General features: G+C 48.4%; 1 protein-coding gene across 6 annotated transcripts in view; it reads right to left on the bottom strand.

The window, feature by feature from the left end:
• Positions 1-5,023: 5,023 nt before the first annotated feature.
• Positions 5,024-26,276, bottom strand: part of Mgat3 (beta-1,4-mannosyl-glycoprotein 4-beta-N-acetylglucosaminyltransferase) — a 52,904-nt gene continuing 31,651 nt past the window's right edge. For 5 of the 6 annotated variants that reach the window (XM_034517069.2, XM_034517068.2, XM_076911647.1 and 2 more), the window contains exon 2: positions 5,024-9,596. In XM_034517069.2, coding sequence (XP_034372960.1) covers positions 7,979-9,595 — 1,617 coding nt within the window. In that variant the 5' untranslated portion in view covers position 9,596 and the 3' untranslated portion in view covers positions 5,024-7,978. Of the gene's footprint in view, positions 9,597-9,971; positions 15,473-26,276 lie in introns of those variants that run through there. The other variant, XM_076911644.1, reaches the window with a different exon arrangement.

The raw sequence follows: 26,276 nt of genomic DNA, 5'->3' as shown, positions 1-26,276 counted from the left end.
ACTCAGAAATCCACTTGCCTCTCGGTGCTGGGATCAAAGGTGTGCATCACTATGCCTGATTCAGAAAAATTTTTAAAGATTTTTGTTTGTTTTGATTTTTCAAAACAGGGTTTCTCTTGTAGTCGTGGCTATCCTGGAACTCATTCTGTAGACCAGGCTGACCTCAAACTCAGAACACAAGAAATCCCCCTGCCTCTGCCTCCTGAGTGCTGGAATTAAAGGCGCATGTCACCACCACCTGGCCAAGACTGTTTTTCTTAATCTTATGAGTGTTTTATCTGTGTCTAAGTAAGGACATTGCACACTTGTACTGGTGCCCACAGAGGCCAGAAGAGAGCTCTAGGTCCCCTGAAACTGGAGTTACACATGGTTGTGGTAACTTGTGGGTGCTAGATTTCAAACCAATGTCTCCAGGCCCACTGACTTTACTTTGAGAAGGATCTAGTAACACAGTCTTGGCCAACTTGGAATTCTGTATGTAGACCAGGATGGCCTCGAATTTGTAACAGTGTTCCTACATTTATCTTTTAAATACTGAGATTATTGAAACACACCACTATGCACAGCTCAAGCACAAGACTGTGCCTGGGCATATGTGCACACAAGCAGATGTGCATTTGCTCACATGCACATGTAGAAGCTAAGGTTTGGTATCCTCATCAGTCATTTCTCCACCTTACATTTTGTTTAATTACCATTTTTTATGTATATGAGTACACTGTCACTGTCTTCAGACACACCAGAAGAGGACATTGGATACCATTACAAATGGCTATGAGCCACCATGTGGTTGCTGGGAATTGAACTCAGAACCTGTCTAGCCTTCCACCTTTTTTTTTTTTTTTTTTTTTTTTAGACAGAGCATCTGAAACTGGAGCTCACCGATTAGCTAGAAAGCCTGGCCAGCAAGTCCAGGGATCCATCTGCCTTCCCAGTACTAGGATTCTAGATATGTGCCACTGAGACCAGCTTGTTTCTTTATGTGGGTGCTGGGGCTCTGAACTCAGGCCCTCAGCCCTGGATTCCAGGTACTTTACCAACTAAGTCGTCTCCCAAGTCTTCAGGCTCAGGGCAGTTAAGGAAAAGACCCTGCTTCTTCTGTGCCCAGTCTGAAGAAAAGAGAACGTGAAGCTGGGAGCTGTTGTGACCATCTCAGAAGCCCGAAGACTAATGGTACAGGGACAGCTTGCAAAGTAGAAGTCAGTGAGCTACGGGGCTGGATGGCATTTCACTGGCAAATGACCTGTACCGCAAGCTGCGCAGACACCTGCATCCCCTGAAGCTTGACAGTCAGCAAGCCAGCAAGCTCCTTCTCTGCCTCTGTAGTTTGGGTTGGTTTTCTTGTCATTTATCAAAAACAAATGTATTGGTTGCTTACAAGTCTAATGGAACTCAGTCTAATTAAAGCACCTCATAGCTCAGTGGGGCTTAAAGTAAGTGAGCTCAGGAGACGGGATCAGGGTGCAGCTTGGGATTGCCCGTGCAGGGTTTTTTTTTTTTTTTTTTTTTTTTTTTTTTTTTTTTTTTTTTTTAGGAGGGGGGGGTTGTTGAGGGGAATTTGAAATGTCTTCCTTTGTTTGTTTAAGGGAGGAGTTGTTTTTTTTTTTCAAGGCATAGTTTCTCCATGTAACAACCCTGGCTGTCCTGGAACTCACTCTGTAGACCTGGCTGGCCTTGAACTCACAGAGATCTGTCAGCGTGTGCCTCCCTAGTGCTGGGATTAAAAGCTGACAAAACCACTGCCCAGCTGGATAATTTACTCTGTACAACAGGCCAGCATCAAGCTGGTGGATAGCTATCTGCTTTGGCCTCTCAAGTGCTGAGACTGAAGGTGTATGACACCACACCCATCCCCTACATTTTGTAATATAAGGGAATTAACTTCTTGCTATAAATGAATCTCAAGTTTATCAGAGCAACTGAGGCTAGAGGCACTGGCAAGAGGGCCAGACCCAGACAGGCCTTTTTATGACTTGCATTTTAATTATTCATTTGTAGGTGCATGGAAGGGGCTCCTAGAGAGCTTTGGGGGTGATGGACTTTCAGGATCTCAGGATTCTGCTGCCCTGATCTCATGTGTGGCTGGAAGTTGTTTTTGTTGTTATTGTTTTTATCTGGATATGGTGGTAGAAGTTTTTAATCCTACCCCTTGGGAGACAAGAGTCAGAGGGAGGTGGATCTCTGTGAGTTCAAGGCCAACCTGTTCTTCAAAGGGAGTTCCATGACAGCCAGGACCACAAAGTAGGATTCTGTCTCAAAGAAACCTCGTGTGTGTGTGTGTGTGTGTGTGTGTGTGTGTGTGTGTGTGTGTGTGCCCACACAGGCCAAAAGGGACTATCAGGTCCCCTGGAGCTAGAGTTACAAGTGTTTGTGAGTTGCCTGATGTGGGTACTAGGTACCAAACTCTGGTCGATTATCAAGGCCAGCAAGTGTTCTTAACCACTGGGGCATCTCTCCAGGCCTAGAATTTATTTTTAGACTTAATTATGTATATATGCATCTGTGTCAGGGTTTGTGGACACGATGAATGCCTTAGGAAGCCAGTAGCATTGGATCCCACAGAGCTGTTCATGCCCACTGGATGTGGGTGCTGAGAGCCAAACTTTGGTCCCCTGTGAGAATGACAGTCATTCTTTATCAACGAGCCATGTCTCAGTCCATTGACTGTAACGTTTTAACAGTGGATCTGACAGCTGTTACCTATTGAGTTCTCAGATATCCCTGCTGGAGGAAGGTTTACAGATATCATTAATTCTCTATATGTACTAAAGCACTGTATACCCCCATTTTTAGAGGCCGGAGACAGTCAGGCTAAGAATACCCTGACCTGGGTCATCACGTAGCCTGCTGGTACCCACACCTACCTAGATAGCCAGTGAGGAAGGTACAGCAGGAGTGCTTGCTAAGATGTATATAAGACACCCACACCTCAGCCTTCACCTCAGCGAATCAGTTTCCCTGTCTGTGTTCCCAAATGACTGCCAGCCTCTGAACAGCAGACGCTGTCCCATGTCCCTTGCCCTGGGCTCATGCCTGGCTTGGCTAGCAGCTTTAGTTATGTCACAGTACCTATCCTCTACTTTGTCTCTTCCTTTCTTCCTCCTCAGCCTGCAGGAAGTGCAATCCTGCAGTGACATTAACCTCTGACCACGTATGAACTGGAACTTGCCACGTACCTGCACCAACATCTAAGGCGGGCATGGTCTGTTGAGAACCGCACTAGCCTCACGTTCGGTCGGCCAAAAATGTCGCGGCCTGAGCAAAATGTTGAGGCCCGGGCTACCCCGAGTTTGGCAGCCACTGTATCCTGGCCCAAGCTGCTGCTCCGTTCCGAGGGTTGGGGTTCAGCAAGAGAGAGAGTGAGGACGAACTTGAAAAATGGAGACCAGACAGAGTGTGATTCAGTCCCGATTATTCTTCAGTCTCTCTTCCTAGTCCAGGTCCCAAGTCTAGCTGTACTCTCTAAAGAGTCTCCCTAAAGAGTATATTTCCTCTAAGTGTCTGATTCTTTCATCTCTCTTCTGTCTGCCTCTCAACTTTATATGTCTCACTTCTAAGCCATGCCTTTTGGTCACACCTTTAATCATGCCCTTGGGTCTTGTCTCTAAATCTGATCTCTACATTTCTAAGTCACATTCTTAAGTTACACATCTTTAATCTCACACACCTTTAATCTCACGCACCTTTAATCTCAAGGTATCTAAACCAAGATTATCAGAGTGTGCTCAGCTGTTGTAGGCTATTGTAATCCAAGTCTCATGTCAGGGTATATGGCTCAAGATGGCTGCAAAGCTGATAGCCGCTTTCTGCTAAAAGTTGGCCCCCAACAATGGTCTATGTTTTCCTTTCCACATTCATCAAATGGGCATAATGGAGAAAGAAATTCTTCAGCCTAGAACTTGCCTGAAAGTGTTTATTTACTAAGTAATACCTGAAAAAGATGTATTATTTGTAAATGATGATAATGATGACACACCCAACACAAGCTAGAATCAAAAAACCTTACCGGTGAAAGGGTCGCTGTCGCCCTCTTCTGGTCATGCCAGGGTGTCTTCATCTTCACTTCCAGTGGTTTTTCAGAACTCACTTTCCTCCCCACCTACCCTTAACGCCCCACCCCAAGCATTCACTCAGCTCCTTTTGAACTTTGGGAGTGTGGCCAGGGACCTGAGCAGTTCCAGTCTCATGTATTAGGTAACTAACACTGCTGTCACCCTCTGGTTTTCTTTTTCTTTTCTTTTCTTTCTTTTTTTTTTTTTTTTGTTTTTTTGTTTTTTTGGTTTTTTTTGTTTTTGTTTTTTGAGACAGGGTTTCTCTGTGTAGCCCGGGCTGTCCTGGAACTCACTCTGTAGACCAGGCTGGCCTCAAACTCAGAAATCCACCTGCCTCTGCCTCCCAAGTGCTGGGATTAAAGGCGTGCACTACCACTGCCCGGCACCCTCTGGTTTTCAAACCTTCAGTCTGATGTGGAGGTGACACAGTTTTCCCACAAAGGCAACACTTAAGAGTCTGAACTGCCCTGTTTCAGACTATCCTTAGGACCCAGACAGGGACAAAAGACTTAGTGACTGCTGCAGCACCCAAGGAGAAAGAGAAAGATGATCATTCCCAGATAAGAGGTCACAATCTTTTCCTAGGTCCAGAATTTGGGCAGCCATGTGACCATGACCAACACTGGATACCAGAGGTACCCAAATGTAGAAGCATGCTATCTGATGCTGTGAGTAGCAGTGGGACTAACCAACAATGCCAGATCTCTGGAGGGTCTAGGTTTCCTCTTCCTCCCACTGAACAGCCTAGTGTCTATAATTCCATCCATAGGTGGCAAAGACAAGCCTAAGTTGAAGGTGACCACATCCCCAAGTGAAGGGACTGTGTACAGATTCTTTCTCCCCACACATCCAGACCTCATGAGGGCCTTGTGCCCCACAGGTCCAGATTTGGCAGGAAGACCAGAGGTGTCTGGTCTTATCCATCTCTACCCTGGGGCATCCACAACTGGCCAAAGACAACACACACACCCTCCAGACTTCTCAGCTGTTTTATTATTAATATTATCTTCTCCTTTAAGCATCCCTTTAAGGGTGAAATGAAATTCAACCATTTACAGAGAAAATGATTTCAGAATGTACATATTGATTTTTCCTTTACAAAAAAAATAATACTATTATTATTATTGGTGTCCTTAAATTACACATTTCCCAGGGCTCTACCTTCTGCTTCGGTGAGTCCTGTCTTCCCACCCTGAATCTCACCTTTGTTCCCAAAGCTTCATCAAGCTTGTCCCTTATAACCACTGTGACCCCTGGGTTATTGAGGCCAGCTGGATGCCTGCACAGGCTTCCTTGGGTTTAGAGATCACAGGCCAGCAGTTCCTGGAGAATGTGCCCACATTCACATTCAATTCGGGTTCTCTTCATATTGGGGGAATGGTCCTGGGTCCCCTGCCCCTCAACTTCCCAGTGTATGCTGTGGTTATATGTGAACCTTTCTAGCTCCCACCTCTCACGGGTGGTCTCTCGGCCCATGGCAAGGCCTCTTCCTGCCTAGTTGAAACTATTATACTATCTCCCCGCTACTAGTCTGAGAAGGAAGGCCAGCCCAGCAGACCTGTGCTTTCCTTCTCCCTCCCTGAATTGGTCACTTGTGGGCAGGAGCCCTGAAATGCCTGAAACAGGACGTCTATGAAGCAGCTGGGGGTACCAAAAGTGTGGGGGTAAGGATTTTATTCAAGGGGGTAGGTATCACACAGAAGCATCCATAGACATCTCAGGAGAGAGTCCTGGCTCAGATGGACCCATAAGTCTCTGGGATGCCCTGACTTCTGCAGCCCCCTCTCAGCCCCAGGAGGAACCAGAGAGAAAGGCTTTTTGAAGGAGGTTCCATGGAGGACGTCCCTCAATGAGAGGAAAAGAGCCATAGAGCCCTTCATCTTGCTTCATGCCTGTTTGCCAGAGCAGCTACCACACTCTGCCCACTGCCTGGCAAACTGCTCCAGACAGAGCTACAACCAGGAGATGCTGGGGTGGCAGTGGGAGGAAGTGGTAGGCCAAGAGGGACTGCGGAGGTGGTGGGCTCTCAGCTGCATATCCCTGTAGCTAGGAAGATTCCATTTCTCAGACTGAAAGACAGACAGACAGACAGACCCTGTACTCCCTTTTAATCTTGCCTTCAAGGTTCCCCCAAGGATTTCCCGCCTCGGGCATCTTGTGGAGTCATAGGAGATGAGACTATAAGATCCGGGTCCTAAGGAGGAGGACAGCCAAGCCTAGGCTCCTACATCCACACATGAGTATCGTCTTTGTACAGGGACACATGGATACAGACATGTACAATACACACCAAGCATGCACCCATGCCCATAAATATACACACACGCACAAACACAGACCATTCCACAGGTAGCCCTGCATACTGGCATCAAGGGAACATCGGGGGCCTCAGTGAGAGGCACCCACTCTTCCCATACTCCTGCAAGTCCCCACTGTACCTCAACCCCAGGGCAGATAGGAAGAGAGCAGGGTCATGAGCAACCACTTGTACCCTTCCTGTAAAGGTGCTGCTGGGAATACAGAACTCTCAAATGGAGACAGGCACATGGCAGTCCTGCTCAAAACTACATTTCCCAGTTTTCCTTGCAACTACCTGTAGCCATGCAACTAAGTCCTGACCAGTAAGACACTATCAGAAGCAACATACACATCTGACTCCTGCCCTTCACAGGAAAGAGTCCACACATCCTCCTCTTATCACGTGAGCAGGTGCAACCCCTCTATCCAGACCTGGAAGTTGTATGTGACGCTAAGCTGACTGTCTAACAGGCATTGGACCATCTTCTCCAGAATATTTATTTAGTAACAAGCTGGTCTTACTTTAATTACTGGTTGCCAAGGGATTTCTACAGTAGCTTAGCATCTTCTCAAATACATCCTGCACCCCCACACAAGGCAAATTAAGAGGAATGGGTTGATAAACCATTGACCTTAAGGTCCTTTCTTGGATCCTGGAAAACCTTGTGGCCCCTTCCTGTCCCCTAGCCTGCTTTTACAGGGGTGGGGGTGGGGTGTAGTGGCACAGGAATGTTGTGCCACTGGGACGTTGTAAAATGGAACTGGATGCCAGCAGAGAGTGATGGAGAGGGAGAGAGAGATATAGAGGCCTCTGTCAGTCTCCTTCTCTTGTCCCACCTACCATACTGGCTGTCCATGGTCTCCAGCTCCTGTCCCATCCCGAGAATGAGGCTCCTGGAGCCCTTTGCAAGCAGCTCTCACAAGACAGCAACAGGAAAAGTGACAACAGTCATCAAGGGTATATTTGGAACCAGAGGAAGATTCCTCAGCACCTTCAGCATGTCTCCTTACAGAGAGGCAGGGGGACTGACAGCTACTGGCTCTATCCTCCCAGCCATCCGTGACCTCATTTTTTAGGTCCAACATGTCTGAGGAAGCTGCAAAGTGTGTACCATTTTCCAATGCTTCCCCTAGCTTCCTGGCCAAGATCAAGAGCAGATGCACTTTCTAGTCCCTCCCTACTGTCTCTTCTTGCTCCTGGACCCAAATGCATTTACTTACAGGATGCCGGGAACTCCTGGCATGGTATAGGTCCTTGTCCATTACAGGTCATCAATCCAGGATGTCAAAGATGGGCTTCTCTCAACTAGACTGAAGTTCCATAGCACTCCCAGCCCCAGAAAACCACCTTATGTTCTCCAGGAACACCTCTTTCCCACAGCACTCTTAGGGACAAAATGCTGCATAGATGTCTGGGCTTGCTCTTCTGTACTAGAAAAAAAATATTTTTTTTTCTTTTCTGTTTTGGGATAAAAGGCCTGACCCTTAATTCTAGGAGGGCTTGAGCACAGAGGACCATCTACAAGGACTCCTGGCTCTCTTAAGAGCCCCAGGATAACGAGGAGGCAAAACACAACATTGGGTTAGCTATCATCTCAGCCTGCCCAGCCCTGTGAAATTGCACAACCCTAGCCCTCCACTGCATCTAACTTGCCCCTGACAGCAGATGACTTTCCATCTGAGCCCTGGTTCCGGCGCCCACCCTCTACAGTGCTTTTGGGCTCCTGGTAGGGATTTTCCAGCAAGTAGCGGAACTGGTCATAGTTCTTGAGCAGGTATTTAGGAGCATACATGTGCTCACTGGGGTCCGCAGGAGGGTACTCCTGCTGCGTGCCATCGAACCATCCCCCTGTGCGAATCAAGCTGCGGATGTAATTGAGGTCCCTCTTGTCCTCATAGTCACCCCAGCGGGGGAAATCGCCATTCTGGGCCGATACCAGTTTGAAGTAGATGCCCTCGGGTGTGAAGCACCAGGAGCAGTGCCAGCCCGCGAAGTGCAGGGGGCTGCCGAGAGACCACTGCACTAGGATGTGGCCGGTGCGGTTCTCATAGTGCCGGAAGTTGGGCATGGTGTAGTACTGGCGGCGGCGCAGGCGGATGCCGTCCAGCCCATACACGGTCTGCAGCATGTCAATGGTGCAGCCCGACACCACCTCCAGTGTGCCCGGTTGCTTCCAGAAGAAACCATACAGGGATTTGCGCATGTGGAAGGCGAAGGGCTCTGTCCATCCGTCATAGAGTTTGAGGAACAGCACACCATCACGCGCGGGGATCTCATCCGCATCATCAATGATAAAGACATCATCGGGCCGCAGATTGCGCAGGCGGGAGACGCCATCCTGGGTGAGGAAGGTGCGTAGGTAGTCGTCTGCAATCCAGCCATCCTGACGACCACCAGGTGGGAAGTGGTCCAGGAAGACATAGAGCACCTTGTGGCGGATGTACTCGAAGGTGCCATTGGTCAGCATCTCTCGGAACTTGAGTGGCCGAGGCTCCCCATAGGCGGTGAAATTAGATTCACAGACCACAAAGGCGTCCACCACATCGCCCAGCTCATGGAAGCGCACATCCAGCAGGTCAAACTCGTGGTTGATGTTGATGGCGTTGATAACCCGCCTTGGCACCTCCCTGGGTACTAGGCGCTCCTTGGTGGGCAGGTTGGAATACTGCACCACCGTGGGCACCCCGCAGCTGGGCCCGTGCCAGCCTGGCAGGCACACACACTCAACCCACTTGCGCCTGGTGCCCCGGCTGCCCAGGCGCTCCCGCGTGCTCAACACGTGCCGCGTAGGCCTCCGAGCAGGACCCCGAGCCGAGGAACCCTCAACCACCTCAGGCTTCTCCTCTGTCCGTCCTGGAGAAGGTTTCTCCAGCATCCTGGTACCTGGTTTGAAGCACACACCGCCAGCTTTGGTGCGCACAAAATACTCTGTGGTGTCCTCCTGCAACACGAAGTCCACCCGGTGCAGTTCCTCGGTGGCCTTGCTGGGGGACAGTGGCTGGAGAAGGGGGGAGTGGGAGTAGAGTGGAGTCCGCAACAGGTCGGGGCCACCCGGCTCCGGACTGGCCTGGGGAGTGACAGGGGCATTGTTCCAGAAGAAACTGGAGACAAGGTTAGGGCTGAGGGAGGCCAGTTCTCTCGGGAAGGTGACATAGGATAAGGTCTTAAAGAAGTGCAGGAATGAGATGAGGCACAGGCCGGCCATACAGAACATGAGAAAGAGCTTGTAGCGTCTCATCTTCATCCTGCAGGAGATGGAGAGAGAGAGAGAAGTCAGGGCAGCCCGAGGATCCCGTCCTAGGAAGGGGACCTGAGAGAAGTTCTAGCTGCAGTCATCTGTGAGAATGCCCTGCCCTAAGTCACCCATCTTCTTCTGTCCTCAAATGTTCACTGTCCCAGGCCTTTAATGACACAGGTCACACGCCTTTAATTGACAATACTTAAAAGGCAGAGGCAGGTAGATCTCTGTGATCTGGAGGCCAACCTGGTCTACATAATGAGTTCCAGGACAGCCAAGATTGTATTGAAAGACCCTGCCTCAAAAAAAAAAAAAAAAAAAAAAAAAAAGTTGACTATACCAAGACCCCTGTGCTCCCGGTTCCCACAGCCCTGAGACCTACCACATGTCACCTCTCTGTAGACTGCTCCTCCACCAGAAGCCACACACTGCTCATCAGGGCTAGGCTTGGTTCCTGGAACAAATGCAGCAGCCAGCCTGGCAGTGGTGGCCCACACCTTTAATCCCAGCACTTGGGAGGCAAAGGCAGGCGTATTTCTGAGTTTGAGGTCGGCCTGTGAATTTCAGAACAGCCAAGGCTACACAGAGAAACCCTGACTCAAAGAAAAAAAAAAAAGCAGCAGCCAGGAGAAAACTGTCCTAGGGGTGGCAGGCTGCAGTGGGTAGAGGGTGGCAGGCTGCAGTGGGTAGAGGGTGGCAGGCTGCAGTGGGTAGAGGGTGGCAGGCTGCAGTGGGTAGAGGGTGGCAGGCTGCAGTAGGTAGAGGGTGGAGTGTGGAGCAGCTGCCAAGTGCCCAGAGGTTTGTTGATGCCCTGCCCTAGGCTGCTATTCCTTTTATATTTTTCCTTCTCTTTCTTTTCTTTCCTTTCTTTCCCCTTCTTCCTTTCTCTCTCTCTCTCTCTCTCTCTCTCTCTCTCTCTCTCTCTCTTTCTTTCTTTCTTTCTTTCTTTCTTTCTGTGAGGGAACTAACCAAACCTTTTCCCATGCATTTCATTTTCATAGAAAAATGCTGAGAGACTAAGAGTTTTAAGGACCTCGTTTTGGGATTTGAGGACCACTAACTAACTCATCAAGGTAAGAAATCAGGCCAAACTCTAAAGGTAGGAAAGTGTGATCATAAAGCTGCGAGCACCTTCCCTGCATCCTGGAATGGCCTCAGACCCCTCAGACCTTCTACCTCCAATGTCTGTGTATCCCAGGAAGTCAGTTAAATTGGTTACCAGAGACCTGTCAGTGTGGGCTGGGGAGATGACCCTGAGGCTATGAGCACTAGCTGATTTTCTAGAGGATGAAAGTTCAAGTCCAGCACACATGTGGAGGCTTGAAATTTTAACTCTAATTCCAGGGGACCTGACACCCTAACATACATGCAGACAAAACACCAATGCACATAAAATTAAAAAAAAAAATTAAAAATCATTTGGGAGGAGAGAGAAAGCATGCTGTGAAATATATATATATTTTGTCTCTATTATTAGCTCTGGCTGTCCTGGAGCTCACTATGTAGGCCAAGATGACATCAAACTCACAGAGATCAGCCTGCCTCTGCGGGGCAAGGGCTGGGGATTAAAGGCTTTCATGCACTACCAGTTGCATGCACCCAGCCCAACTAGTTTTAAACTGAAATTGGATCAGAGTTAAAGTTCTCCTCCTTCCTCTCTAGATGCAGAGAGATCTCCAACTGAGGACAGCAACTCCGAGCTCAGAGTATGGAATTCCTTCCTTTGTTTCTTTATTTTGTTAATTGGGGTCTAGCAATCTGCTTTATCCAAAAGTAAGGGTTTAAAAGACTACATTTAATCTGCTTCCCAGTTCTGGGATCAAAGGCGTGCGCATATGTACGCAGCCACCACCACCTAGCAGAGAGCACGTCTTTCTATTCGACGGTGCAGCTGCCAGGAAGCGGGAGGACAGTAGAGTGGGGGACCTGGGAAAAGAACCAAAACCTCGAGAGGAATGTTTTGCTTTATCTGAGTTTCTGGAGTTTGATCACAGGCCTTGCATGCCCAGGCACCTTCCTACGAAGCTCCATCCCCTGCCTTGACAGAACGGTTTAAGGAAAGACCAAAGATGCCAAAGGCTAGATTTCTGTCCCACTCCCTGCACAAGCTTGTCCAAAGTCTAATACTCTGAAAGAAGTACATTTTCTGCTAGGGGTGATGTGGGGAAAAGGCATTCATGCTTAGCATGCCAGAGGCCCCGGGTGGCACTCCCAACACCAAACCCCACCAAAATAATAACATCAAAAGTCCAAATAAGTTAGTGTAGTACACAGTAGCATGCTAGTGTCTGTTTCCTCTCTGTAGAATAAGAGTAGCAAGGCTGAGCGGGAGCTAGACCAACATCTCTATCCACAACCAGAAGCTATTTGAGAAATTAAATGACACCAATGAATAGCAAGTGGTTAGTTCCCACGTCTGGTGAGCAGAGTGATTCATTTAGCAAAACAAAGGAAATGAAAAGGCTAGGCGTGTTTTGTGGAATTTAAAAGGAAAGGGAAGGTCTATTTCTATTAACATGAAAGTCTTTTCAATTCATTATTAATTCAAGAAAACAACTGGATTGGACCTAGTGTCTAACATGCTGAGATTTGTGAGTAATACCAAGAACAAAGAAATCATGCCCAGAAACCAGTCTGTTTATTTTTTTTATTTGTTGTTGTTAATGATGTTGGTGTGTTTTGTTTAGTTTTGGTTTTTGCTTTGTTTTGGTGTTTTGTTTTGTTTCAGATAGGGTCCTGTTGTATAGCTTTGGCTGGTGGCCTCGAACTGCTATGTAGACCAGGCTTGGCCTTGAGCTCAAAGACATTTGCCCACTTCTGCTTCCTGAGTGCTGAGATTAAAGGTCTGGGTCAACAGGCCTGGATGGCTGTTTGAGACGGGGTCTCACCATTTAGCCCTGCCTGTCTGTCCTGAAACTCACAACATAGACCAGACTGGCCTTGAATTTATAGAGATCCACCTGCCTCTGCCTCCTGAGTGTTCCAGGCCAGCCTGGTGTACAGAGTGAGTTTTAGACAGTCAGGGTTACACAGAGAAAACTTGTCTCTGTGTTGTCTCGAAAAACCTAAATAAATAAATAAATAAATAAATAAATAAATAAATAAATAAGAAAGGTATGTTCCTAGCCTTTGGCAAGCTCCTTGACATTCTGAACCGGTCTTCATACCTGGGACCTGGGCATGGAGTTTCCGGTGCACAGTGGGTGGGGGCAGTAAACGTTCAACCATTCTAATGCTCCAGGCTGGAAGCCCCCAGCAGGATCTTCTGTTAGCTGTCTGATCATAGGAGCTTGGCATACTCAATCTAGACTCTCCCTCTCTTTTTAATCTTTATTTTGGTCACTGACTCTATACTGTTTGGGCTAAAGCAGTATATATATGAAATGGAATAAACAATCATTCTGCCTCAGGGCCTCTGTTAAGTCTCTCGGCCTTTTAAGAGGTCACCCTAACCACAGTTTTTACAGACAGGAAACAGACTTGGAAGGAAGGCAAAACTTTGCTCCAAACACCATGACGGTGACTGAGTCACCACTTGAAAATGAATGCAGGTTCCTCAGGCAAACCTGCCTCTCTCACTCAACAGTACAGGAAATCCAGGTACAGTTAACATTGAGGACCACACTGGGCCCATGTTGCATGTTCCTGCCTCTGTTACCATGTTGTGATGTTCCTGCTTCTGTTACCATGTTGCAATGTTCCTGCTTCTGTTACCATGTTGCGATGTTCCTGCCTCTGTTACCATGTTGCGATGTTCCTGCCTCTGTTACCATGTTGTGATGTTCCTGCCTCTGTTACCATGTTTCGATGTTCCTGCCTCTGTTACCATGTTGCGATGTTCCTGCTTCTGTTACCATGTTGCGATTTTCCTGCCTCTGTTACCAAGCTTCACTGAGGCTTGATGCCTCACACTAGTTTCTGTCCTAAGCATACTATGTGTGTAGCCTCACAGGATCTCCCCAACACAAGTACCTGTGTCAGCCTGTATACATGAGGAAACTGTAGCCAGAGGAATGAACTACCATGTAATTACCACAGGGTCAGTAGGGTACTTAATTGCAAAGAGTCAATGATGGTGTCTCAGCCAGTGAGAATGTTCTCTTGAGCCCTTTCCACCTGCTAAGTTGAACCCAAGTGGGATGACAGAGTCCACCCAGAGAATGTGCAGTGGGAAGCCAGCCACGGTCATCTCAGCCCACATCTCTATCTCTACGTGCCAACACCTAGCTAACCACTGAGAACCTTCAGGGACAAATCCTGCCCAAGGGAAGCTTACTGTCAGTGTGGGATGAACACTCATACAATACTGTGCAGGATAAAGAGCTCTGACCTGGGAAGTAATGAAGCAGAGTTAAAGGACAGATGGGTACAGACATAGACTCATGGGCTGGCCAGACAGGCTCCCTGAACAGTGACCTGATAGATCAAATGACTGGATTAAGAGACATCTGGAGAACTGAGCATGTGTTCCTTCTGAGCATCTAGAGAGTATTTCCGGAGGTTTGACTGGGAAGGCTGTGGGAAGAGGGTACAACCTCTGTTCAGGGGAGGACACTCTCCAATGGGAAGGGGTCTAGAGGGAACAAAATGGCAGAGCCATGGCAAGCTCCTCTCTTCTCCTGCTGACCTTGGAACTCCAGGGCTTAGATCAGCAGCTTCTCGAGTTCCTGTCTTATGGCAGACAGAGAATCACACCACACACTTTGTGCATCTGTGGCTTAAACTCAGATGAGGATACCTTGCTGGGGTCAGGGATAACAAGAGCAGCACCTAGTGGGATCATGCTGGGTTCAAGGTCAAGGTCAGAAGTGTAGATTGTGCTGGCAAGATGGCTCAGCAGGTAAAGGTGCTTGCCACCAAGCCTGATGACCTAAGCTTCATCACTGGGATCTACACGGTAGGAGAATCAACTCTGGCAAGTTACCCTTCTTACCTTCAGGTGTGCTTCACTTCTACCCTCCAGAAATTGACTTCCAAGGTGGTAAAAGGGAGGGCTATGGACAGATCAGTAGCTCTGACAAGGGTGTCAGGGAACTGTCAACTCTGGGAGATAAAACTCTGAGAGACATGCTGGTCAACTGGATGGGAAACAGACTGGCTTTGGGTAGCAGTCACTCTGCTGTCTGCCTGGGGCTGGAAAGTGACCTGGGCAGGGCATTTCAGCAGCACGCCTGAAGCTCCTTGCTCTCACATTAGATAAGAGCTCCAGATAAGAAGACAGACCACTATCATATAACTGCTAGAAATGGAGGCTCTAGGGACACCGTCCCACTCCTACCTTGCTTCCCAGGATGTTCTGGACTTTGGGAACCCAAGATCCCAGAAGCTGCCTGTGAACCAAGTTCAACTGATGAATGACTTGACTGACATCCAGAGATATGAGCCTTTGCCCTCGAGGTCCAGGCAGGCAGCTTTCTGAGGACAAAGCCCTTTGGGGCCCTTCTGCAGAGACTGATCCCAGAGCTCAGAGGCTATATTTAGGTCCAACTCAAGCCAGAAAAATTCACCAACAATTCTCCAGGGGCTGCCCAGAACCTTCTCAAGGTATTCACTGTCACTCACACAGGTGCAGATGGCCCCATCCAACCCCTAGCTCTGCCATTTGCTGTGTGCATGGCCTTGGGCGTGTTCATCTGCTTCTCTGTAGCTTCACTGTCTTGTTAGAGTTTTATATAAAGCCACACAAAGGGCCTAGCTCAGTCAGCATAAGTGTTCCATCCATGCTAGCTCTTAACCTGTAATTTGTCCCTGGATAGACTGCCTTCAGGTGAGGGGTTCACAGGAACAAAACTCTGGCCCAGGGAGATGCTATCCTATCTCAAAGCAACGAAAAACAGAGTTGGGACTCTGCTGTGGAGACCAGACAAAGCTTGAGCCGGCTGAGGCAGGTGTGAGCTAGAGAATGACACCATGCTCCCAACAGACCCACCGTACCAGCTGTATCCAGCCCCTGGGACTGAGCCTCCCGCCTGAATTGGTAAAAGGATGGAAGTGAGCTACGTTCTGGACATAGGAGGCTGAGGGCAAGCCAAGGCATCAGGAGGACAGTGGCAAGTCTGATCCAGGGAGATTCCCTCCTACTTCTCTCTATTCCCTCACACATACCCCTTTCCTTGGCTCCTATTGGAAGGTGACATAAATAAGAAATCTGACAAGATGGAGAGCCACAGCTGTGAGTCGGGTTCTCTAGATGGACAGACGGCTCAATGAGAGAGACAGACAGAGGATTTATTGGGCAAAATTGGGTGGTTTCAGAGGTTGATCGGTGAAGTGGCATGCCTCTGCCAAATAGAAACCCTAGTGGGCAAGTCTAAGGGCCTCAGAACCAGGGAACTCTGGTGTGATTCCCAGTCCAAGGCTGAGAGTTGGAGAGTTCAGGAGCCACTGGTATGAGTCCTGGAGTCAATGGCCAGAGCACATAGAGTTGTGAGGTCCAAGGGCAGAAGTGCCCCAATCCTGGAAGACAGGAATTCACTCTGCCTTTTTTGTTTGCGTCAGGGCCCTATCCCATTGGACAGTGTCCCCCATGCTTTCTCCCTCACCTGTACTTCTTAATACTGTTAGGGTAACCTCCATCACAATGATCCAGCCATGACCTCAGACTCAGGCTCAGCTTGAGTGCCCCTGGAGGTTGTGATTGGATTCATGGCAGCAGCACTCTAGGGCACAGCCTGACAGGTGTCACTGAATGACACTGAGTGACAGAGGTGCCTGTGGAGCTCTCCATGGTCCTGAGCTGACCTGAGCAGATCAGGATCTTAGTTGAGACCTAATGTCCCCTTGACTGCCCTTGTCCTAGCTCCTGATAACTGGCCTATGCTATAGTTCAGATTGTTCATGACCTAAGAGTTATTTCCCTGTATGACACCCAATGGTCTTGCCCCACCCTCACCCCTTGATGCTTGGATCTCTGGTGTTCTCAGCTCTGGGCTAGCAATGAAGTCTCCGGTTCTTCTAACTGGGGGAAGGGACCCGATTCTACCATGGTAGAGAACTGATCAGGCCAACAACTATAGGCAGTATTGAGGTGTGCATGAAGTGGAATAAGAAGGCAGAACCCAGCTCAGAAACACCTTCAGTAATTCTGCTTAGTCCCTCTGCTCTAAAGAGTATCCTGATTTTGAGCTAAGGTCTTCCCTGTGTTTACCTTCTAATCTATTCTAGGTTTGCACAAGGTTCTCTAGCACTCTGCCTGCTTTTGGGATCAGAACAGGAGTGTCTGCAAGCAATCTGTATGTCCAGTAGATCCTGAGGCACAAGGCAGGCCTGTGGCTACAAAGGGCAGATCCATACACTGCCTGTGACCTCAAGGAGTGTCTCCACTTCCTGTGCCTTGGCTTCTCCTGTCATTGGTCTGTGGAAAGGGCTGGAAGCCTGCCCAAGCACACAGTAGGTGCTCATTGAGTACTGGCATTCTTGGTTACTGTTTAACCTGGGGATTTGGTACTGTGACTTAGCTGTGTACTCTCAGGCAAGACTCTCTGCCTTTCTGAGCCTGTCTCCTTGGATGAAAACATATTCTTTTGCAGCTCTGTGGGCGACCAGAAGAAGCTATGGTGTTGAAGCATCCTCTGAGGTGCCTGATGCTGGAGGCTGTTCTGTAAGTGCTCATTTTGTTGTCTCCTGCCAGACACTGGGACACAGATGTCCCACCGAACGCTCCTTGTTCTGGCAGGCTTTGATAAAGAACTGGGCTGAATGGGAGCTGCTTACCACAGGCGACTGACACACCCTGCAAGATTCTTTGAGTGTCTCATGAGGTATTCAGGACCTTGGGCCAGGCCTTCAGGCATCTCTAGTCTCTAGTCTTAGCTCCAAAAGGCCCCTAAGTGGGAATTCTACCCAGAGTGTGAGAAGATGGCTCAACGGACAAAGTGTTTACTGCCCAAGCATGAAGAGCTAAGTCTGAACCCCGGCGTCTATGTAAGGAGCTGGACACGGCTATGTACCTGTAACCGCAGAACTCTAAACGCAGAAACAGGTGGTTCTCAGAACAAGCTCAACAGCCAGCATAGCCAATCAGCTAGCTCCAGGTCTTAATGAGAGACTCTACCAGAAGATAAGGTGGAGAGTGACTGAAGATGTTGACATCTGGCCTCTATGTGCACACATACCTATAGACATGCATGCATACTCAGACATACAACACATTTGCACATGCCACATATAATACGGGAGGATGCTGCTCAAATCTTCATCCCAAGCCAGTGCTCTGCCAGTGCGCCTTCTTCACTCATCCAACTGGCAGCACATCTCTTCTAAACCCTTTGCGCTCCTGGAAATTCTTCCCTTGTGTTAGTATACAACAGGCTCCCTGGAGCTTCTGTGACTAATTCCTGTTCCTATCTTGGGTCTAAAGCAGAGCAAGTCGATGTCTCGGGGCTCAGAAGGATGTGAACACCTTCCCTGGTCTCTCAAGATATACGGGGATCCTCTTGACTTGAAGCTGAATGGCCCCATGTGGAACAACAGACAGACTGGGTGCTGACAGGGCATGTCAGACTCCTGAAGTTCCGGAATCCAAAGAGAGGCTGATATTGGGTTTGTCTCTTCACTTCTCATCCTTATCACTCCTTTGATGCGTATGCATCGGGCTGGGTTCCACAGGTCATGGCTATATATAGTGATAGAGTAGTCACTCTATAGCCTTTAAATTATCCAGCTTCCTAAGCCTCTGTCATGGTTTGTATATGCTTGGGCCAGAGAGTGGCAGTATTAGGAGGTGAGGCCTTGTTGGAGTAGGTGTGTCACTGTAGGCGTGGGCTTTAATACCCTAGTCCTAGCTGCCTGGAGGCCAGTCTTCTCTTAGAGGCCTTCAGATAAAGATGTAGACCTCTGAGCTCCTTCAGTGCCATGTCTGCCTGGATGCTGCCATACTCCCACCATGACAACACTGGACTGATCCTCTGAACCTGTATACCAGCCCCAATTATATGTTATTTTTATAAGAGTTGCCTTGCCTTGGACTGGTGACTGTTCACAGCAGTAAAACCCTAACTAATACAGAAGTTGGTACTGGGACTGGGGTATTGCTGTGATAGGCCTGACCATACTTTTGTTTGGAAGAATGTACATTTGAGGACTTTGGATTTGGAAAGCCATGGGATGCTTTAAGTGGGGTTTAATGGGCTATCCTAGTAAGAAGATGGAAGAGTTTGTTGTTGAGACTGACTTGAACTGCACAGACCTGACCCAAGAGGGTTCAGTGGAGAATAACTTCAGTATGTGACCTAGAGACTGTTTTGTGGTTTTGGTAAAGAATGTGGCTCCTTTCTGCCCTTGTCTGAAGAGTCTGCCTGAGGCTAAAGTAAAGAGATTTATATTAATTACATTGACAAAGGAAAAAAAAAGCCCAGCATAGACTTTGTTCTCTGGTTAAGTCTCATGAAAAGCATTTTGAACAAGCATGAAAGCTTAGAAAGGAAGATATGTGTTTCGAGTATTAAAGGGGGCACCAGGAAGGGAAATGGAGCTGAATGAAGCAGATCTCCGAGTTCAAGGCTAGCCTGAGACAGGCATGAGTTCAAAGTCAGTCTACAGAGCAAGTTCCAGGACAGCTAGGCTTAGGCAGTGAAGGAGTTGGCAAACAGAAAGCTGGTGATAATGTAATATAACAAGGTGGCCATGTTCCAGCCCCGGGAAGCAGCAGACCTTAGCATCTTTGGTCATTTGGCTCTGGTTTTATAGTCAAGAGGAGAAGGAGGCTACAGGGACAATTGATGCTGGTTAGCCAGAGCTAAGAAATTAGTGGTGATTAAGAAGATATCAGCATCACTGAGGTGAAATCTCCTGAGAAGTGTTTTCTGAGAGCCCAATGAAGTTGTGGTCCAGAGATAGCCAAGGTTGAGCTGCAGCTGTACTTGGTAATATGTAAGAGTTACCCAGGTGGTACTGGTTTGAAGACATGAAGGGGTCATAGGGAGCAATTGAGGCTTGGCACTGTGAGAGGCCATGGAAGGCCATTGATGAAGGTGCAGCCTCAGTTACAATTGATGGCCCAGGACTGAAGGGGTCATGCAAAGGAGTTGAGGCTTGGCACCATGAAGAGAGCCTATGAGAGGCTATTGGTGAAGCTCAGTTGCAGAGGAAGACCCCAGTGTATTGGAGATACCAGTACCATGGGATGGTTACCAAGAACAGCAACAGCAGTGGAGTGGATCAACCTGAGCTTAGAGTGCTACAGAGGGCAGAGCTGGAGAAGTGATGGCAACCCTTTGGAGGAGCCCAGAAGATCATGTGTGGATCCCAGACACTGAAACAAGAAGCTGTAACACTGAAGTTGCCTTGGAAACTCCAAGATGTTTGAGATGCCAGAGCCATAGGATATCTACTGAGGAAAGCTGCCAACGGGGAGTGGAAGCAGCCCAGGGGAAAGAAGTCTGTTGCAGTGAACAGAGATGAAAAGGGAGTTGGAGATCTAAAGATTGCTTTGATATCAGACATGAAGATGCAGAGTTTGGAGTTTGCCTAGCTGGTTTCCTATCTTGCTTACAGTTAAGTGATTAGATGAATCTCAGAAGAGACAGTGAACTTTGTTAACATTGTTGAGCCTGTCATACACTATGGGGACTTTGGAAGTTGGACTAAATGTATTTTGCATTATGCTATGTTTAGGTATGGCCCCCATAGACTCCTATGTTTGAATAAGCCTATGGGGGCCAGGGAGTGGAATGTGATGGTTTGTATATGCTTGGCCCAGGGAATGGCACTATTAGGAGGTGTGGCCTTGTTGGAGGAAGTGTGTCATTGTGAGTGTGGGCTTTAATAACCTAGTCCTAGCTGCCTGGAGGCCAGTCTTCTCTTAGAGGCCTGGAGATGAAGATGTAGAACTCTGAGCTCCTCCTGCACCACGCCTGCCTGGATTCCACCGCACTCCTGCCTTGATGATAATGGACTAAACCTCTGAAACTGTAAGCCAGCCCCAATCAAATGTTGTCCTTATAAGAGTTGCCTTGGTCATGGTGTCTGTTCACAGCAGTAAAACCTGAGACAGCCTTTGTAATGCCAAGCTGCTTCAAATGCCAGAGAAAAACTAGGGACTGGCTCCAGGGCCAAGCCTGGTGGAGATAAGTTTGCTTAGAAGAAACAGAGGCCTGGGAGTACTTGAGCCACTCATCCAGCCTCATGTCTGATGTGGACATCTCTGGTTTCTTTAACAACTCAGTTGTGTCACTTGATGTTTTTCTGCTAACTGTCTTGTGAGAGGGCATGTGATGTTTTGCTGAAAAAAAAAAAAAAAGCTTGTGAGAGCGTGTAGTGTTTAGAAAGGATATAAATGGAACCCCACACACAGTGAGAGGACGCTCTTGCGTTGCTACACCATACAACACTTCACAGGTCTTCACTTCATAGAAATACACCAAAGAACTTCTTGTGGTATTCCAGCTGATTCTGGCCGCTTCTGCTGACTCAGCTGATTCCGAGGGGCCTTGCTGTTTCTGCTGCATCACGCTGCTGTTACTGATTTGTGTTTGGTGTTTGCTATTGAACTGGACTGCTAGTGTCCTGACAATGAAGAGTGGAAATGCCCCCAAAGAACTATTTCTAAACAGGTCTACAAGCCCCTTTTCCCTATTAACCTTCTTTCTCCCCTACCTCTGGCCAGGGCTAGGCATAATGGGTAACTTCACTTCTAATGTAGGAGAGGAATTAGCAAGTTTTGAGGGGTTGGCAAGGTTGTTTATGGAGGTGGGCAAGCTAGCAGCTACTGCCACTTGGTGGTTTCCTGTCTTGCTCCCTGAAGGGGGTTTTCTGGTTTTGCTTCAGAGTTTTCATGTGTATCATTTTGAAAAAAGATTGGGGGGACAGCTGAAAAACTCGGAAGGTTCATTCAATGTTCTTGTGTTAGAAAGGATTGCAGAGCTGGCTTTGCAGACAGAGACAGAAGAGCTTAGAATGCAGAAAGAACCAGTGGGAGAACAGGGTTCTCCCATTAACAGGGTTAATGTCTGAGACCAGGAATTTACTGCATGGATGAAAGAGGGCAGCACACTAGGCTGGACAGATGGACAGGCTACCGCCCTGCCCTGCTCCACTCACTTTCGCTGCCAGGTACCCTGAACTATGAAGGGTACAGGGTACCAGGGGCCAGGAAGAGCAAGCAACAGTACAGGGTGATGTGTTAGAGCACAGCCAAGTGCACTGCCAGAGGATTTGTCTGGGGCTACACAGGCCCCTTCAGCCTTCCCAATCTTTGCACAGCATATGTCTGCTAATGATGGCGGATATGCTTATAATGAGTTGACATGGTGTCCGATAGAAATGCATTTTAAAGTGGCTGTTGTATTGTATGGTTTGCATTTCCTGTTCCTTACAGAAGTGTTAAGTAACAGCTACACAGCAGAGAGTTACTCCCCAAGGTTGGAAGGGACTGCTGTCAGTTATGCTAGAAACTAGTCAACAATTACACATGCAAGAAAGTGAAGCCGAGGGAAGTCAAGACTGGCCAGGCATCCTTTGGTAGCTAACAGACAGATCTGAGTACTCCCTAGTGTGGGTGTAGGCTGGGGTCCAGCTCTAGGATATACAAAAATATCCTGGCTGAGGAAAGCCAGGGCTATCAGGTCTATCCCCTGGCTCACCCACAGGGAAAAAGTCTGTTGTTCCAGGAGAAAAGGTGTAGTCAAGGCTGTCAAGGATACCAGCCTGCTTGGATGGCCTCTGCAATCCTCTTTACCATGGGACAACTGCCACTGTGCCTTATGTGGGCAAAACCATCAAAGTCCAGAGAGGCTTAGAAAGCTACACAGAGGGCAGTTTTTGCTCCAACCGGATGGATGTTCAGACCACCTAGATCCCATAGAGGTACCCAGCTCCCTCGGCTGCCTCAGTTCCAGAATGGAAGCCTCACTGACAGCTCTCAATCCAATACCTACTCAAAGGCAAGCCTCACCCCTGCTTGCTACCCCACAACCTTCTATCCCTTGACTGACTCCTTCCCTTTCTCCAAGCCCTCTTCATTAGACTGACTTCAGCATCCTGCAGGCTCCCTCAGAATTCCTCTACAGAGGGGTTGGCAAGTACTTGAGAGAGCTGCCCTGCCAGGACTCTGCCCTTCCCCCATACTCCCTACCCAGCACATTAGCTTCAGGTCCTGCAGAAGCCCATGGGCAGTGGAGACACAGGACAATTCTACTAGTGCTGGAGGCAAGCAGATTAGCATGTCCAGAGGCTGGCTGTGCTCAGCAGGCTTCATGGCTTTCATCATGAGCCAATGAAGCAGTGACTACTGAGAGCCCGGACTTCCGTGGCCTACCTGTGGTTTCCCTAATTCATGCTAAAAGTGACACGTACCACTTACCACAGCCTTTTTTTTTTTTTTTTTTTTTGGTTTTTCAAGACAGGGTTTCTCTGTAGCCCTGGCTGTCCTGGAACTCACTCTGTAGACCAGGCTGGCCTCGAACTCAGAAATCTGCCTGCCTCTGCCTCCCAAGTGCTGGGATTAAAGGTGTGTGCCACCACTGCCCAGCTTACCACAGCCTTAATATACATGCCAGGTATCAGCTAGGAAACTCTACATGCTTTTCCCTCCCTCCCTCTGAGATAGAGCCTACACTCCCACTTTACACATGAGGAAACTAAAGCTCAGAGGGGTAAAACAGCTGGACTCACCTGTCCAGACCCACTTCCCTTCAGGGCTTGAGACCCACAGGGCTCCTTCCTAAGTGTTAGGAAGGAGACAGGCCTCGGCCACAGGCTCCAGGAGGCAGTAAGCAGGGTGACCCTGGTCAGCTTGTACCTGATGATGAGCCACATGGTCAGCCTTAGTGTTGTTCAACAGAACTCCCTGTGACAACGGAAATGTCTCTGGACTACACTGTCCAATACAAAAGCTACTCGACACATGGTATTGAGCACATGAACCTGACCCTGCAACTGAGGACTAAACTAACTCTTGTAGCTACATGCACTAGAGACTATTGTAGTAAGCTTGGAATAGACTGACCTAGAGAGAACAGAGGCAGAGATGCCAGTAGGTTGGGTGTACCAGCCCTACTAGAGTGATGGGGCAAAGGGGAACAGGCAGGATGAAGGGAAAAACCTGAGTGTGGGATGGTTATAGCTAATGAGGTCCTAGCAGACTGCTGTCCTGTACAGTCTAGGTAACTATGGTGGTTTGAAAGAAAATGCCCCCCCGTAGGCCAATAAAGAATGGCTGTTGGGAAATGGTGTGGCTTTGTTGGAGTAGGTGTGGCTTTGTTGGAGTGGGTGTGGCTTTGTTGGAGTGGGTGTGGCTTTGCTGGAGTGGGTGTGGCTTTGTTGGAGGTGTGTCACTAGGGGGTGGGCTTTGAGGTCTCAGATGCTCAAGCCAAGCCTTGTGTGGCTCACTTGATCTTCCTGCTGCCTGTCCATCTGGATGCAGAACTCTCAGCTTCTTCTCTGGCACCACGTCTGCCTGCACCCTGTCATCCGTGGTTCCTGCCATGATGTTCATGATAATGGACTAAACCTCTGGACCTGTAAGCCAGCCCCATTAAATGGTTTCCTATATAAAAGCTGCCAGGAAGAAAGAAAGGAAGGGAGAAAGAAAGGAAGGAGAAAAGAAAAAGTCTAACTAGCCTTACTGTGTCATCATCAACAGAACAATGGAGTCCGGAGAAGGTCAGCGACCTGACCAAGCTCATATAGAAGGTCAAACTCAGGTTTCTCACACAGCCAGGCCTGGGGTGTGGGTATGGATCTTCATCCTTCAGCTGTCTGAGGAATAAACATCCGAGAGCAAATGAGAGACAGATGAATTCCCCATATGAGCCAGCGATGAATGGGTCCTTACTACTCTACACACACACAATGTGTGAACATGCAGATAGGGGGAACAACATTCCAGAAAAAAAAAAACAGGCCAGGAATGAGAACGTGTCCCTCCAAGCCCCTTTGCAGACCAAAGGTGGACAGGAGGTAGCCCAGCCCAGAGCAGATGTGGATAAACCAAAAGAACGAGTCATGTGTTACTCTCAGAAATATGACAGAAATGCACATACATTCCTTCCTGGGGGCAGCAATCCCCTGCAGCGCAGAACAAAGAGTCTGGGCTTGGCTGGGATACAGGGAAGTTACGAGGGCTAAGGGGGACACTGCTGTCTAGGACACTGGCCTGGGCAGATGAACAGGTAGGATAGCTACCTGGGAGCAGTTGCAACAGAGGTCAGGCAGAAGGACAAAACTAGAGAGAATCTCTTATAAACATCACCTGTCGATAAGAAAGCTGATGGCCAGTGAGCTGAGGCAGGAAATGGAAGGTGGGACGCTGGCAGGAAGAGAGAGGATTTGGGGAAATAATAAAAGATAAAAGAGACTCAGGCAGAGCCATGAGAGATGAGACCAAGGAGATGGATGCTACACAGCAGGTGGACGACTCCGGAGAGATGCTGAGGGAGACAAGAAGGAAGAAGCAAGCTGGGACTGCAGGAAAGGTTAACTAACCAAATGGTAGACACAGAATCGTTTTAATGGGTTGCATAAGTTATGATCTAGTCAGGGAATGAGCCAAAGTTCATGGCCTAGGCATTTATCAGTAAATATTTAGCCTCAGAGTCATCATTCTGGGAGCAGGACTTGAGAAAGAAAAAACAGTTTATTAATTTTTTTTTAAACACAAAAAAACCCTTAGAGAGCTCAGCACAGCCGGACAGTGGTGGCGCACGCCTTTAATCCCAGCACTTGGGAGGCAGAGGCAGACGGATATATGAGTTCGAGGCCAGCCTGGTCTACAGAGTGAGTTCCAGGACAGCCAGGGCTACACAGAGAAACCCTGTCTCGGAAAAAGAGAGAGAGAGAGAGAGAGAGAGAGAGAGAGAGAGAGAGAGAGAGAGAGAACTCAGCACAGAGAGATAGAGATGAGAGAGCTGAAGAGAGTATCAGGGTTAACAAAGGTCTTCTGAGGAGGACACATGCGGCTAAAGCCCTCTAACCAGGGATGTATGGACAGACTGTGGGAGAGTGGAATCAGATCATCTCTCCCAGAAAACAGCACCTTCACCGTCCTTCTGTTCACCGCAGCTGACTCCTGGAGTATTGTCTGCTGCCAGAGACTGTGTGCCACCTTCCTCCCCTCTCTATGGAGGACAGAGGGTCTGACACACAGCAGGCTGGTGGCAGTCTGGCATCTGCAGTTCTCAAGTCATGCATCTCTCTGCCTCCAACCGGTGACCAGGCAACCTCAAGGGTCCCGCTGCACAAGCCTACCCTGCGGAACACTGCCACCGCACCTCCAGTGGAGTCTGTGTGACAAGAATAAATCTTGGATGCTGACTCCTGAGGCGAATGCTTCAAAGGAAGCCTGTCTCCTGGAGAGCCCTGGTAGCCCCTGAAAAGGATGCGTTCTCGATTTGTTCTTGATATTACCGAGGGAAGGTTCTGAGCCATATCTCTTGTATTACTAATCTTTCTTGGAAATATTCAGTTTGGAGAACAGGGTATGATTGAAGGGTTTATCAGATTGGACGCTCTAGATTTGGCTACAGAAGAGGCTATAAATTGTAGCAATAAGAAATAATGTTGGAGAGTTTAGAAAAGGAGACGGTTTTAATGAAGCAGCTAAAAGGAAAATAGAAAGGACAGAGTTCAGATGAGTTCATTAGGAATATCCATTACAGGTGTATAAAACAACAGCTGTTCCATTACCATGTGCAGGAGTGTATGATACATGGGTATCATACATGTAGATGTATGATGATACAATCTACAT

The sequence above is a fragment of the Arvicanthis niloticus genome, chromosome 13, assembly GCF_011762505.2.
Source record: "Arvicanthis niloticus isolate mArvNil1 chromosome 13, mArvNil1.pat.X, whole genome shotgun sequence".
Lineage (NCBI taxonomy): Eukaryota > Metazoa > Chordata > Mammalia > Rodentia > Muridae > Arvicanthis > Arvicanthis niloticus.
This window is presented reverse-complemented; position numbering and strand designations above follow the sequence as displayed.